This window comes from Carassius carassius, chromosome 47 (assembly GCF_963082965.1).
Source record: "Carassius carassius chromosome 47, fCarCar2.1, whole genome shotgun sequence".
Classification (NCBI taxonomy): domain Eukaryota; kingdom Metazoa; phylum Chordata; class Actinopteri; order Cypriniformes; family Cyprinidae; genus Carassius; species Carassius carassius.
The window spans coordinates 17433994-17451010 of record NC_081801.1 but is presented as its reverse complement, the minus strand read 5'-3'; the positions used below and the strand labels follow the sequence as shown (position 1 = coordinate 17451010).

At 39.2% G+C, this 17017-nt stretch overlaps 1 protein-coding gene across 1 annotated transcript; it reads right to left on the bottom strand.

Moving 5' to 3' along the window:
• Positions 1-177: 177 nt before the first annotated feature.
• LOC132130389 (ADP-ribosylation factor-like protein 3) lies at positions 178-4954 on the bottom strand. Its single transcript, XM_059542093.1, has 6 exons — positions 4623-4954; positions 4320-4463; positions 2096-2212; positions 1906-1956; positions 982-1167; positions 178-805 (listed from the first exon to the last, which is right to left on the bottom strand). Exons 1-6 carry the CDS (start codon positions 4638-4640, stop codon positions 758-760), a joined length of 564 nt encoding a protein of 187 aa, XP_059398076.1. The 5' UTR covers positions 4641-4954; the 3' UTR covers positions 178-757.
• Between the last annotated feature and the right edge of the window lie 12063 nt (positions 4955-17017).

Genomic DNA, 17017 nt, shown 5'->3' with positions numbered 1-17017 from the left:
TCCAGTTTTTGTCAAGGTAACCAGGTTGGCATACAAAAACACATCATAATGTGAATTATTTGGAACAACAGCATTTGTTATTATTTTATAAGATGTTTCCAAAAATGTTTGAAAACTTGGCTGGGGGGAAAGCAAAACTAGTCTAGGCTCTCGTTTGAATTAGAATAAAAGATCATCTTAAACAACTAGAGAAAATTAAATTTCATAATTTAATTTCACATAATCATACGCAAGATGTCCACACAAGATATTCATAGAAACTACCAAATACATTCATACTGAGAAAAAAAAGAAAAAAAAGAAAAAACAATTCATCTTACACAAAGTACAAGAGATTTGCTCTGTTAAAAATATTGCTCCGGTGTGGATCAAAACAGCTTAAGAAGACTATATATTTGTGATAGATACACGGATGCCTCTTCCTTATTTTAGGCTGCAAATCTTGCTTGTGTGCATTATTTATGCTCTGGTATGTCATATTTCTCAAAAACATGATAGCGAAAACATGATTTACAGATTTGAAAGAAAGCTTGTCCTGTCAGAGAGCAACAAAAACTCTCAGCCAGAGCATAAGAGATAAGAGAGGGGAAAATGATCTGTTTTGTTGTTTTCCTGCCAGTCCCTCTTGGCAGCCAATTTACAAACTTTCATTAATATAATTACAAAAAGAGTTTACTGAAGTAAATTTTTATACGTGGTTTACATTAACAGAAGAATCACAGAAATTGTACAAAATAACACTTGGGAGAGAGCATATTCATTTTTTCTTATTTACAATATTGTTACTGATCCAGTTCATGCCATCCTGAAAGAAAAAAAAGAAGAAAAAAAGAAAAAAAAAATATCTTAAACAAATCCCATAAGGATAACATTTAAATAAATTCACTATATATATATATATATATATATATATATATATATATATATATATATATATATATAAACATATACACACACACACACACACACACACACACAAACCTGTACACCCTCCCCAGATACGGCGGAACAGGCCTGGATCTGCCACTCTCTGTCCCGGTACGTGTGCAGGTTGAGGCCCTCGGCGATCTCACTGGCCGGAGAGGCTGTGGCCAGGTCTTGTTTATTGGCAAAGATGAGCAATGGCACACCCTTCAGGTTCTCCTCATCAATGAGCTCTGAGAGCTCCTGAGGAAGAAGGTCAACACAGAAGAATCAAAAAGAGTGTAATCAACACCACACAGAGGTAAGCATATGGTGAATCCCCTATACTATGGTTGTATAATGTGTATACTAAGGATTGAACCCAAGACTATGCCCATAAAAAAGTAATTGGGTACCAGCAACTGTTTAGTTACCCACATTCTTAAATTTAGCAGAAGAAATAACTTTATAAATATGTGGCACAACTTTAGATGACAGAATTGTAATTCTGTGTTGATTTTTTAAATGAATCCTTTAAGAATAGGAATTCTTCCAAATGAATGCTTAAATCTTCAAACTCTCATTGTGTTGGCATGATGGAAATGTGTTTCTCACCCTGTCACTTCTCATGTACTGGACAAGTCCAAAATATTGTAACTCAAGCAACTAACTAGCATTTCAGCACTTCAAATTAAGGAACTAATTAAATATACACAATAAAAAAGTTTAAAGCTTTTAAAATGTATTCTTTAAAACCAGAAAAGTTATTTTGAAAACATTTTCCATTAAAATCTAATTTAGAAATCACATAAAATGAGATCTCCTTTGATCTGTGCTGGCAGCTGTTTCATTCTTGAAACAAAAGCTATCCAGCTTTATGCGCATAACAAGTGAAAGAAATTAGGGGCAGACTGCTTGACATATCATTATATCAGATAAAATGCTTTTTAAGAAAAAAAGAGGAGAAACTGTGATTGTCACAGATTGATTGTGTAGTCTTACCAGTCCTGTTTCCTCAAATCTCTTTTTGTCTGCACTGTCAATCACATAAATCTAAAAATAGGAGAGAGAACAGGGACTAATAAAGAGAAAAAAAGCTTTTTGACTGATAAACAAAACAGAAATGTAATTACATACGTAAATACACTCACAGCATGGCCAATTTCATTGAGAACGTTAACTGCTATCATACCAATAAATCTGTGTTCTCCAGGTACTTTTTCCAGAATGGCCGAATCTTCCTCTGTCCTCCAATGTCCCACACATTCAGCTTCATGCTATCGCAGGTCACACTTTTAATGTTGAATCCCTGAAAGAACAAAATTAGCACATGATAACAGCTGTGATAAAAAAAAAAGAAAGCTTATGCTATTTAATTATTAGTAAATCTCCATCAAATTGAATTGAATAATCCTTATCTATCCTTAAGCAATTTTTCAATTAAAATTAAATAAGGATTGTTTAATCCAGTCTGATAAAATTGTACTATTAATAAAATTGTGTAAATCTGTATTAAAAAAAGTGTATATTTTTTTTTAAGAATTCCTGTGATTTATTAACTTAATGTGATTTTGTATATCACATTTATGATTTTATATATGTTACATAGTGACTTGAAATCTTGTAATTGCAACTTTATATCACTTAAAAATCATAATGGGAAAAATTAATCTCACAAGTGTGCATTTCTAACATTGTAACTTAACTTTCCCAATGTGACTTTAAATCTCACAATTGTGACTCTGTCCAGAATTGTAACTTAAATCTGTATATAATATCACTGTGATTATATATCACAGTTGTGAATTTAGAAACTTGCAACTGTGACTCTTATGTGACTTTAAATCTCACAATTGGGACTATATATCACAGTGGTGAATTTAAATTTCACAATTGTGACTTGTGACTCACAATTGTAAGATTTAACTTCTTGATATCTCTTAACAGTGACTAAATGTCAGTTTCAACTTCATATTATCTATCTCACAATGTGATTTTAATCTCACAATATGATTTTAATCTCACAACTGAGACAATATACCACCTCTGTAATTTATTTAACAATTGTGACTTGATATCTCACAACAGTGATTTTAAATCTCACACTTTTGACTTTATATCATGATGCGACTTCTTATCTCACAATGTAACACAAAACTCACAATTGTGACTTATCTCACAAGACTTTAAATCCCACAATTGTGACTATATATCACAATTGTAAATTTAATTCATTTAATTCATTCAACTTCTTATATTAAGTATTTCTTATTTTAAACTTTATCATATTTATAACATACCATCTTAGTGTTATATATATATATATATATATAAAGCAGAAACAGGCTTCCATAATGAAGGCTTGATTAGGCCACAATCCTGACAACACCACAGACAGAGGCACAATGTATTTAAACTCTCCTATTCTAAATTTATCCAGCCCCTGAGCAACCTCCAACTACTGAGACTTTAAGGTTAAGTAATCTTTAACCATGGGATTAAAGACACTGTAGTGGTGCTATTCTTAGTGAGGATATTCTCTCCCCACAGGCTCTTTACAGTTTTAAGGCTGCAGCATATAATTTCTTAACATCTAACATCTGTCTGTAACATCTTAACTAGTAGCAAGATGTGCACAGTGTAGTCCAAAAGAATTCATGCTAAATATCGTGTTAACAGCCATCAATTGCAGCCATTTTACAAATGGAATATACTGTCAATTAATGATACATGAATTCAGACATTTATAAATTGAAATTAGAAACTTTTTTGTGTTGTCTCTATGGCTGACTTCATGCTAATAAGTAGCACTAATACACACAGTGATGGCGTGCTGTATCACTGACCCCTCAACAGTACAACCAGACTGACCACATTTGATCCCATTAACTTTCTTGGAAGATTGAGATGTTATCATGTCTATTTATACTATTTATTTTTTGTGATGGAAAATGTCATCAAGTGGTTAGCAATGATTTTAGTCTCATGGTTTGTAGGTGAAACTCAACATTGTGTTATTCAAGATGCAGCTAAAGATACACATTGGTTTCATGCCAAATAATGATTTAACCGCTATCATTTTCAATTCTCTATGGTATATTAACTGAAGTGTAACTGAAACTGAACTGAAGTGTCAAAGGGGAATATTTGAGAATATTTCTACTGATTTTGTTAAACAGTAGAAAAGCACAAGAAATGTGTTAACATCCCACACAAGCTAATAACTTCACACCTTTCAACAGCCTCAGCAAATTAGGCTGAATTATTCATGAGACAATTTTTTTTGCCATGGCAAAGGGCTGTTCTGGTTTTATAACCATGTGTCCCGATTATCAAAGTGATACTTTTTTTGAACAAGCATATTAATTGTAAAAAAAAAAAATAGTGCATTGAAAGCCCCTAACAGCTCTTCTCACCTGAGTTGGAGTGATGGTGTTCACATCTTCCGAGGCGAGTTGTTTTAACAAAGTGGTTTTTCCAGCATTATCAAGACCAAGAAGGACTATCCGCAGCTCTTGCTCTGTAGTGCCTTTTAGCTTCTCAATGACTGAAAACAAACCCTTGAAAACAAACATTTGTGCCTAAAAGATCTCATTAAAATTTCATTTTAAGTTTCAGGTACATCCCACAAAATCTCCAATCCATCACAATGATGTGTATAACATGAATAAACTATTCTCTGTTCCAAATAGGCCCCTCAAGCAGCTTGAAACACATACCTTTTGGACTTCTCCCATAGTGCTGTGAATTTTGTGGTAGGAAGAGGATGTGGAGAGAGATACAAAGGTGCAGCTACATTCTATGTGGCATATATCAGAGTAAGCATTTGTTTTTCTTTATCGTCCACTGTTTCTTGGATCCTCTTCCCACAAAATACTTAGTCTTCACTTCACAGGGAGCAGTGTCTTTCCTTCAATTTGTGCCTGGCCTTCCACGAATGTGACATAGGGGAGGATGTGGAGGTGGGTGAAAGTGGAGGAGGGGTTGGATTAGTAGACCACAATTAGCAATCTCTCTGCCTACCTCCCCTCCACTTGTCTCCTCCAGCATTAAAGACTTACTTGGATTATCCTTAACCACCACCTGCTTCAGGACAGGTCTCTGAGACTCTTTCTCCCCTTCTCTCTATGTGCTCTCTTCTAGTCTTCACCAGGTGGTCTTCCCCCTTTCCTCTAAGCTTGATTGTCCCTGACATCTCACTCGTTGTTTTCTAAACCAACAATTAAAAAGAACAAACAAATTAAACTAGATCTCATGTCATTTTCAATACTTCTAGTTACTGAAGTGAATGCAGTTAAAGCAGCTTCACAATACCTCTCCCGAGCAGCAGAGGGCAGTAGTGTTTATATTTGAAATTTGGGTTCTTCAGGGTGTCATGTGAGGTAGGGGAACAGTGTTAGGGTGGGGATCAAGGGATTCGGGTGTCTTATGGAGTGCTGTAGGGATGAGATAGATATATACTTAGTTATATATCTATTTTTTTATATTTTAATTGTATTATTTTTATATTTTTATAAAAATAGGCTATACGAAAAGAAATGGGGGATTCATAAATAATATGAATACTAAAAATCTAAATATAAAACCTTTAAAATTGTAAACGTTGAGAGGCGCTCATAAAAAGTTTCATTGCAGTTTCATGTGACTGCAGAATGTCACATGACATTTATAGTTTAGTTGAATGGCTTGCCATTCTTACCAAAACACTAGTGAAAAAAGTTATTTTATATAATTTTTGTGTCTGTAGTTTCTAGTTAACTGTCAAATAATAATTCTTAATTGAAGTAAACTAACAAACCGCCATAATTGTTCCACTATTGTTACAGTATCAAGAACAGTTATCATCCCTGTATATTTAGTTCTCTTACAGTGCTTGAAAAATAAAGTCTTTATTCCAAGATCCCACTTCATATTGAATATTTAAATAGATCATGAACTAAAATGTTTTATTATTATTATTTTATAATATTCTCTGATGTTCACTTATAATGGTTGTGTGAATTTTATATATATAAGAAAATCATAATTTAGAAGGCTTTTTATACCCTGTTTTTCAGTCTCTCTGCAGAACGGTCTGTTTTTAGATGGGCCTAATTTTATACTTAGCCACACTATTACATCAAAAAGTGGCACATTCTAAATAAAGTTGTTTCTGAGTTTGCTTTCAATAAAAGCTGTTTTTAACCTATAAAGAAAGAGTTTTTTGAGTTTTGAAACTTACAGGAAGTTTTTATAGTACATTGACCTGTTATTTGTCAAAAGATCAAGGGAAATTAGTTTTCTCAGTTCATGACCCCTTTAAAGCTACTTTCACTAACTACATAAAACCTCAGTACATACAGGAAGGCAGATGAGGATTCAGATCTTTTTCCATAGCAGTATAATAGAGGTTGACATCAAGACTTCATCTTTCCCTTACAGAAACACTTCCCATGATTAGAAATGGTCCTTCCGTCCCATTGTATTATTCCAAAGAGCCAAAATGTTCCAATCTCCCTGTTAATGAATGCACTAGGGAGCATCTCCATTCACAGAGCAGTCAGAATCCAGACTCACAATGGAGAAGTACCTGGTGCACCCCGATGACGCTTATCACTGCTCTGCAGATGTACTGCACTCTATTGTTGGATATTTGCTCTTGTAGGGATTCCATAATGTTCTGAGGGATAACCAGTTGTCCAGCTAGAAATGTTATTGTTCTAAATATGTACCAAGAATGCTATATTCTAATGTTTTCAGTGGCAAATTGTATTTTAGTTCCCAGATTATTCTCCCAAAATGTATGATAACATAATATAAAACATTCTAAAAATGTTTATTGATAGCATTGTTCTAACAATATTCCCTAACATTCTAATAAAGATTTTTATTAGAAGTTTCTCGCAAAGAAGTTTGCCAGTTGGCGTTGGATGTTGACTCAAATGTTACTCAGATGTCACATTTTTAGTTGAAAGTAAAAACCAAACCTTTGTTTGACGTTGCTCAAACTTCATTAAATAAGTTCATAGACATTATATAACAGAGGTATAGTTTGAATGTTTTTCTGTGGCTTCTGTAACTTTGGTTGTTATGTGAAAAACATCAATAGAAAATGTGATCAGATGATGCTTGCTACTTGCTGATGATAGAGATAATCATCATGTAGTGGTCTTATTATCTGATTTCATCCAGTCTAATCTATGGTTTTAATTGAACATTGTTTATTGTAGCAACTCTGTTGTTCTACAGACTGAGATTGAGCAGTGTTTCAGTCAGGTCCACATCATCAAGTATGTTACATTTAGAAAAGCATGCATTTTGTACTGGTGGTATGCTTCTGTTCTGGGATAAACTCCTTATGCCTGTCCATGCAGCCATGTTTGGACAGAGCGAGGAGAGAAGCAAGTCAACCCCCTGGGTCACAGAATAGATCCAGTAAATGCATGCATAATTACAATTCACAATTTACATGAGTTGTGAGAAATACTAAATACATTATAGTGAATGCTTTCAAAATAGTGAACTGTATATGAAGAAGAAGAGAGAGAGAGAAGAAAGAAAAAAGAAAAAAGAAAAAAGAAGAAAACAGATTAGATTACCATTTCAGTTAGTGGAGTGTGAGTTGGAGGAAGGAGTTAATCTGTGAGCAGTGATGTGATAGAAGAGATGCTGGAGAATGGAATTTAAATGGACCACTGTGATAAGTGTCAAAAATGATTGGTACACATCAGGAACAACTGGCTATAAGCTGATGCAAGCTTGACTGACATGGGCTGCCTGAACTAACCCAATGCTAGATTTTAATCAGATCATTTCAATGATTATAAATAAATAAACACACTACTTTTGCATTAAGACACATAAACCTCAAGAATCAGCATATGATTCTTAACAATAGTGACATGCTTCATGCTGCAATGCATTCTAGGTGCATCATACAAAACTCCCCCATGGCTCGCAGAATGCATTGCGGCATGAAGCATTTTTGAGATTAATTTGTTGATTCTTAATGTCTGTGAGTGTCTAAGCATTCAGTAGTTCAAAAGGATTCATGCACAGTGTGTTTAAAATTCTACAGTTTATCTGATTTGATCTCATACTGGATCTCATGCTATCAAAACATTACTCCAATCACTAATATGAAGGTAATAACATAAATTATACTCTGGATGAGATCAGTTGATCGGGGTGACGTAGTGACCAGGAAGCTATAAAAGCACGTGCCGCGCAGCTGGCTTCTGCTTCAAGTAGAAGCCCTGCCGGGAGTATGGCGATGCAACGCAGCATCTCGTTCCTTCGAGGAACTAGGGTTACATTCATAACCTTGGGATGTTCCTCTTCAGGAATTCAAGTTACGTTGACCGCTTTGGGGAACGATGTGCACACAATGCCAGAACTCCAAATCCCTGCCTAGTGTGTATCCGAAGAGCAGAGCTAAGGCGAGAGAACAGAAGAGCAGGAATGGCTCGCATATCTAGATTGTAATATCTGACAAAGGTGAAGGGCATGGTCCATCTCGCAGCGTTGCAGATGTCCAAGAGGGACACACCTGCTGAGAAGGCCTTAGAGGCCGCCATACCCAGAGTAGAGTGAGCCTTGACTCCCAAAGGAGGGGGAAGACCAGAGGACTCATAAGATATATTGATAGCCTCGACTATCCAACGACTTAGGCTCTGCTTAGAGGCAGGAAAAACCTTTTTAGGGGGACCGTAGCAAACAAGCAATTGGTCTGATTTTCTCAACAGGGCAGCTCTGTGGACATATGCGTCCAACACTCGAACTGGACGCATACAATATAGCTTTTCCTGGTCTGGCTCCCAAAAGGGAGGAGGGCAGAAGGACTGCAGTACTATAGGTTGTGGCGTGACAGAGGGAACTTTAGGAACATAACCCGCTCGAGGATATAAAAATGCTTTGGCCATACCCGGGGAAAAGTCTAGGTACTTAGGGGCCACCGAGAGGGCCTGAAGATCTCCAACTCTCTTTAGAGAGGTGATAGCCAGTAACAGGGCAGTCTTAAGAGTCAGATGTCGATCTGAGATATCATGTATTGGCTCGAATGGAGCCTCTAAAAACCAAGTCCCAGTGGGGAAAACGGGACCGTACTGGAGGCCTCAGCCTCAGTGCACCACAGAGGAATCGTGTAACTAGGGGGTGTCTACCCACTGACTGATCATTGAAAGGGACATGGTAAGCAGCAATGGCTTTAAGGTGGAGTGAGTTAACCCCGCAGAGAGCCTAGCTTGGAGAAACTCCAGAACTGTACCAACTAGGCAGTTAACAGGGTCAAGCTGGCGATTCCTGTACCATGAGGTGAAGAGTTTCCACCTCAGAGCATACAGCTTCCTCGTAGAGGGAGCTCTGTATTCGAGGATGGTCTCAACAACCTCGGTTGAGAGACCAGATGCTATGAGCTGTGACCCCTCAGAGGCCACACCCACAGTTTTCACAACTCTGGGCTTGAATTATCTTGCCCTGTGCCTGAGAGAATAGATCTGTCCTGATCGGAATCTCCTAGGGAGAATCGTTGAGGAGAGAAATCAGATCTGCGAACCATACTTGGCCCGGCCAGGACAGGGCTACTAACAACAGACGGACCCCGTCCCGGCGTACTCTCACCAGATCTCCCGGAAGCAGAGCGATAGGGGGAAATGCATACAGACAAAGCCTCGGCCAGGTCTGTACCATAGCGTCCAGTCCCAGAGGAGCTGGATGAACTAGAGAGAACCAAAGGGGACATTGCGATGTCCCCCGTGGTGATTGATATAAGAGACCACATGGTGACATGTCAGGTCTGGGAGGAAATGTTTTAATGCTCAATACACAGCTGGCATCTCTAGACAATTGATATGCCATGTCAGATGGGACCACTCATGACCGCACAACAACCGGTGAGGGATGCATCTGTTGCTAGCGTTACACGGCGACAAAGAGCTCCCAGCACCAGGCCCTGATTCAAGAACCAAAGTCTCTTCCACATTGGACTTGAGCCACCACTGTAGGGGTCTCATGTACAGCAGGCCAAAAGCTTTCACATTGGATGCAGCTGCCATCAAACCTTATAGTCTCTGAAACTGTTTTACAGTGAGTGACTGGCCTTCTTTGACTCTCTTGACTGAGGTGAGGATCGACTCGCTCCGAGAAGGAGACAGACGTGCCTGCATCGTGGTCGGATGCCACACTACGCCTAGATAGGAAGTTCTCTGAACTGGAGAAAGTACACTCTTCTTGGAGTTTAGTCTCAAACCCAGCTCCCCCATATGTGCAAGAACGTCATCTCAATGTGGAACCACCATGTGCTCTGATTGAGCTAAAATCAACCAATCGTCAATATAATTGAGAATGCCCTGCATACGCAGAGGAACCAGAGCCGCATCTACACATTTTGTGAGAGTGTAAGGCCGAAGGGAAGTACTCGATATTGATAAGCTTTGCCCCCGAAAGCAAACCTCAGAAACTTCCTGTGTTGTGGAAGGATGGATCTGTGGAAGTATGCATCTTTGATATCTATTGTGACAAACCAGTCCTCGGATCTGATTTGAGCTACAACGTGCTTGATGGTGAGAATTTTGAACTTCAGTGACATAACTGAGCGGTTCAACTGATGAAAGTCTAAGATCGGACGCAACCCCCCATCCTTCTTGGGAACTATGAAATACCGTCTGTAAACCCGGATTCCCTGTCTTGTGGAGGGACCACCTTGATGGCCTCCTTCCTTAATAGGGTATTCACTTCTTGTTCCATAACCAGAGCCTGCTGGGGGCCAACTAGTGTCGGTGTAACCCTCTACAGTACGCAGGACCCACTGAGATACATTTGGCAGTAGTTTCCACACTGCTAAATAATCTATTAAGGGAATCAGTCTCTTGAGGCTGACCTCTGGTGTAAGAGGCCCCCGAGGGGGCAATGAGCGTCTGTGCTCCGCTACGCTCACTGTGGGAAAAACTGAGAACCGCGCTCGCTGGAAGCCGCTGCACCCTGAAACTCTGGCAGAGCCCCTGTCGTCAGGATTTCTTTGTCGAGGACTTGGGCTTGGAAGTCCCCGACTCAGAGCGTCACTGAGGCCCTCAGTCCTGGTGTGGGGGAGCATGAGTGGCAACACTCTGCTTCTGTGCCTCACAGTATGAGGAGCTGGTATGTGGCCCCACGAGAGCAACAAGGGAGGAAACTCTGGAACGCAGAGAGAGAGAGATCAGCGGTCCGTCTAAGCTCTTTGATATCTTCGGACTTGATCCACTCCCCCTCGTCGATATCTCCCAGCAGGTCAGCTTGATATGCCTAAAGGACTGCCATAGTATGAAGGCACGCCCCAGCCTGATCTGCTGCCACATAACCCTTGCCCACCAGCGTAGATTTTATTTAAGCGGCTTAGTGGGCAATGCTGGAGCCTTTAGAGACGATGCCGAACCAGGGACAGATATCCCATGAGTGTCTGTTCAAGCCGTGGCATCACTCTATAACCCCACTCTCCCAGGCCCATCACATTGCCATAATATTGTGACTCGGGGCCGAAGAGGCAGGAAGAATAAGGGTGGTTCCACAATCTCGAGATTTCGTCATGGAGATCGGCAAAGAAAGGAAGGCTCTGGCGTGGAGTTGGTTGCCTTGGCGGCAGAAAACGTTCATCTAGCTTGCTTTTCTGTGGCTCAGAATGTTTCTCAGCAGGCCAGTCAATTTCTATTCTATCTACTGCGCGAGTAACCACCTCCAACAGCTCCTCATATTGGGGCGATAGGGGTGGCGAATCCCCACTAACAGTATCCACATCAACCTCCTCGGAGGAATAGAGGTAAAGTATTGATCCCTCGCCCTGTGGGAAAAAAAACGCTGAGCGTGCTTCCGAACCCAGGGTTTGGGCGCCGGATCTGGCAGATGAAGAAAGAGATAAGGATTGGCCCATCTCCATTCCCACCGTGGGGAACGCTGGTGAAGGCTCCCTCTTCGAAGAGATCCCTCTGGGATCGAAGCGTCCGCATTGGCAATCGTTCACAATGCAGACAGTTGGCCCCCTCGAGAGCTGACTCAGCGTGCTTCGATATCCCCGCTCATAATGTAGCGAGGGCAGGGAGGAACACACAATCTATAAAGCAATCTGGAATCACTCCTCACATGCTTAGTCTTTGCCTTGATTTTTGGCATATTGAGCTGCTTTTTATTTTTAAGACAGACAACAATAAATAAGACTGACAGGACAGTCAGTGCTTGCTGGAAGACGTGAAGCTAAAGCCAGCTGCGCGGCACGTGCTTTTATAGCTTCCTGGTCGCTATGTCACCCCGCCTGTGACGTCACGCCCTTCCATTGGACAGATTGCACACGATATTCACAGTTGGTGTTCGACGCAGCTCGAGTTCCGGAAGAGGAACCAACTTTCTCCTCCAATGATGTTAACCAAGCATGGAGCAGCTTCTCTTTTGCTGCCTCTACTGCCCATCATCTTTATAGCATGATTTAACTTTGAAAGATATTACTCATTATATGGTGATAGTTAGCTCTTCTTACATTTCCAGCAATTTAGCATTTTCAGTCTTCATGATTACATTAGCCTACTATAGTCAAATATATGTGTTGATTTACTGACATTAATTGATCATTTAGGAATATAAAAAATCAATATATATATATATATATATATATATATAATTATAATCATTAATATAATTTCTCTCCAACAGCACAGAGATTAGAGTAAAAACAAACATAGACGTTTGTTCTCCTGCTTCTGAGCAAAAGTTTAGTTTCAGAACAGAAGAGATCTTGACATTGTTACACACTGTACGTTTTTTTAAATTCTGAGTCTTGAAGGAGTTGCTACGAAGCATGTGCAAATGTTAGGGGTGTAACGGTATGCAAAAATCACGGTTCGGTACGTCCCTTTGTTTTAGAGTCACGGTTCGGTTCATTTTCGGTACAGTAAGGGAAAGAAATGCAAACATTAAACTGCAGGTTGTTTATTACTATAAACTTTTTTTAACTATTTGTTTACACTTTTTAAAAATACTTTTGAATAAAATATATATAAAATAAAAAAAGAATAAGAAATAAAATACTGCTGCAAAGTTCTCCATTAAATAAAATACTCTCAGTCTCAAACCAATATCATATAATAAAATATAATGAAAAATATAAATAAATAACTATGATTACAGTGCAGCATTACCAATCCCAGCTTTTAGGGCCTGCTAATATTTTAAAAATATATATAACTTTTCCAAAGTGTAAAGTGCAGCATGAACAGTTTTAGTTTTTAGACCTGCTCAGATTTCGATCGGAATTAAGAGCAAAGGTCTGTTTAAATGCCGACCATTAGGCTTTATATTTATGCTCGACATGAAGTATAGATATTGTTGCCGTGAAGACAAGATCCTGGTCTGTCGGCGGCCTCCCTCTATGTCACCTACAGTAGCAGCAGCGCGCCAGCGCCGTGTCAGGCACGATTCTGGTGTGTAAAGACACAGAAAACACGAAGCAGGTGTCACGCACCTGACACGCACCTGACAGCAGAAACGCCACGCTCACACCACTCAGCCAGTGTGTCACCGGCCTTAGAATCAGCTGCAGGGTGGGATTTGCGCTGAACGCGGAGACTTCCGCCACTTAATATATTCGTTTGGAAACACGAAAATGTACTTATGTTCCGCAAACAAAAAATTCCATTCGGTCATTCGGTACACACGTGCACCGTACCAAAAGCCCTGTACCGGCCTTCTCGGTGAGAAGAACACCAATTTGTGAACAGACTCCACTTCAGAGCATAGGCCTGCCTCATAGAGGGGGCTCTAGTCTGAGTGATAGTGTCTACCACTGCTGGTGGCAGATCACTTAGGTCTGCCGGATCCTGTCCAGAAGCCACACGTGGAGGTTCCAAAAATCTGAAACGACCGCATCCAGAAGGACACGGATGAAACGGCATCTTGAAAAAGACGTGAATCGTCCGTGATTTGCTCTTTTAGAAACTGCTCTTTTAGCGGAAGCGCCCAGGGGACACAGCTGTACTGCGCTGTCACACCGACCAGACACAACTCTTGAACACACAGATGAAGGCTTTGTAGAGACTAGATACATCAACTACTCGGCTCCGAAGCAAAAATCTAATGAGTGGATGCATGTCACGCTGTCTAGTCTCTGTTTCCCTAGGTGCCCACTAGTGGGCTCACTTCCCCTTAGGCACTTCACCGTAGGCACTAGAATTCCTCTAGTCTGGTCCTGTCTTCACAGTAATTGCACTCCTGTTAATTGCACCAGGTGCAGTCACTTGATTATCATTAGCCTCCTTATAAATACCTGTCCTTCCCTGTTGTTTGTATGGAGTCCTTACCCTTCGTGTCCTCAGCCTTCTCGTCATCCGAGATTCCCCTTCGTCTTCTCATCTTCCGAGATTCACCCTGACCTCTCGTCTTCCGAGTTCCTTTCCTGTTCCCTCCTTTGTTTATTTGTTGTGTTTGTTTTTGGACTGTCTGTTTTGGCTTTGACCTCTGCTTGTTTGACCACGAATTGGATTACCCTGTATTAATAAATACCAGCGATTGGATCTCTACTCTCTCCTGTGTCTCTCTGGTGCGCGAATCGTCACAATGCAACTGTCACCCTATTTATACCCGTTGGCACGGGGAGTGGCTCAGGTATGTTAAATCCACTAGCCAATTTTCATTGGCGTTTTCATTGGCGTTTTCTCTTAAAAAAAAAGTGACCGACAGATACGGAACTGTGATTTCCACTAAGTTTTCCCAAGCTCATAATGTGACTGTATCCTACTTCAGAGTGTCTCTGTTTCATGACACACCACTGTCATTTTAAAACAATACACTTTCACTCATTATTCAGTGTTTCTTATGATGAGTTTTGACAACCAAGTCTTTTAGTCCAAGTCTCTAAATGTGAACATCACGACAAAGTCTTTTTTTTTAGTTTTGTTATGGGTCATTAATAACCATATTTGCTTTCTTCTCAAACACACAAGAACACAAATGCCTTTGTTGCTGGCTGAGCTCATCTCTCCAGCTGTGAGAGAGATGGAGAGTGTCAGGGTCAACAGGCTTATGGCCACACAGACTGCTGCACTGATGAATTGAGAGGAACAGGTGTCAGCCATAGCTGAACAGAAGGAGCTTTGGTGATGCAAAACAGAACTGGTTCTGGATGGTTTTCTGGTCTGGACCTGCTTTGGGCAGTTTGAATGATTAGCTGGACACTATAGTGATGAAAAACTTCTTCATAAAGCACTACCTAAATCCCAGTCTCCATTTGACAATAAATCTTTCAACGTCTATAAGACTAATCATGATCTAATTGCTGTTAGTATTGTTATACAAGAAGAAGGTTTCTACTAGTTTTACTATACTTAAAAAGGCCAATCAGGGACCATAAAAACATCACAATAATCCATACATAAATCCACATGATTCCAGTAGATGAATTAAAGTCTTGAGTTTATAAGAAACAAATCCATGATTAAAGCATTTTAACTTTAAGCCTTCACCTCTGGCCAAAATCCATAATAACGCTTCCTTTAGTGAAAAAGTCCATCCCCTGTTATCCTCTCACATTAGTATCCAGTATAACAATTTCTTTTTTTTTTTTTAGAACTGTTTTGGACTGTTGCTTGGAAACAATGCTTAATCTGTGCATATTTAAACTTTTGGGTTAACTTTTCACAAGAGAAAGAATATTATGGATGGAGAACTCGTATTTTAGCTGAATGCAATGGTTTGAAGTTAAAATTCTATTGATGGATTTACCATGCATTTACCATGCCTTGACATTGTCTGTAAAAGAGTACATTTGAACTATTTTCCACAGGCAATTATCGAGGTTAAAGATTTTCGAAGAATTTCAACAAAACATCTGTGGAAAGTGTGTTTGAGATCGATTGACCAAATGTAGACAAGTAAACTTGTGAGACAAACAATTTTTTTTAAGGATAATTGTGCATTTTATTTGTGTCTGCCGAATGAAGGATGGTCAGTCATCCCCAGGTTTCTCTAGATGATTGTTGCCTGAAGGTGCATCAGTGTGTTTTCCTTCTCAGTGACTTTTATACCCAGCAGCGTTGTGTTTTATGGTTGTTTGCACAGTGACACGTTGTTTCTCTGAGCCCAGAAGTTCTAGCGCAGATTTTGTTTTACCTCATTGGTCTCCAGCACACAGCCAGCTTCATCATGGAGATTTCTCTGTCTCATCACCAACATAAACTATCTGTCCAGTCCAAGGAAAAGGTACCAAATTTCTCTTTCACTACTTACCTGTGTTATACATATAGTGGGGTGGAAACGTCTGGGTCATGATACAATAATATTGTGATCCTTCATGTTTTGTGTAAAGTTATACAAAACCGTGAATACCCACTTGTTTCTTTTTCATTTTAATTAGAATTTTGCTTTTCGCAACAATATTTATAGCTAGTTCTGAGTTTGGGTGTGGGCCAAATTGAAATAACGAAGTGTGAAACTGTATGGTTGACTTGGTTATTTTATATATATATATATATATATATATATATATATATATATATATATATATATATATATATATATATATATATATATATATATATAATATTTTGGGCAATATTTTTTACTTTTTTTCTGTCTGTCAGGACCATAATGTAAAAAGTCACACTTTATTTTTATATTTAAAATTTGTTTATGTATCTATATAGTAATGTATTTTTGATCTAATATCTGTATATATCATTATATTTCAATATATCCATTTATATGATAATTGTACATCACGTCTCAATGCCAAAAAGTGTCCCAGTTTACCTGAATTCACCCCTATATGATGATATTTTTTGTGTGAATTTTCATTCAGAGGACCTTGAGTTTCAACGAAATCACTAGAGGGTTCTCAAACCTATCTCGACGCAACTCTTTAAGAAGGACTCTTGAAAAACACAACACCCTGTCAGACTGCCACCCACACACCCTGAACAAGGTAAAACCTTTGACTAATTTCAGAAAAGCCCTCATTTCCTCATCTCTCCACTGTTGCTAAGCACATGGAGTTCCTCCCATGCTTAACCATTAGCTGAAATTCCAGTAATGACTTTCAAAGGTTGGGTTGAATCATCTCAAAACGATAGATCTGATTGTGTTTGAAAGTTACCTGTTTGACATTCACCAACAAAAGTGCAGC

Coding starts and splice junctions, on each gene's coding strand:
- LOC132130389 (XM_059542093.1), bottom strand. Junction 1,957..2,095: donor TGGAGAACACAGATTTATTG/GTATGATAGCAG, acceptor TCCTATTTTTAG/ATTTATGTGATTGACAGTGC. Junction 1,168..1,905: donor GATTTGAGGAAACAGGACTG/GTAAGACTACAC, acceptor CTTCTTCCTCAG/GAGCTCTCAGAGCTCATTGA.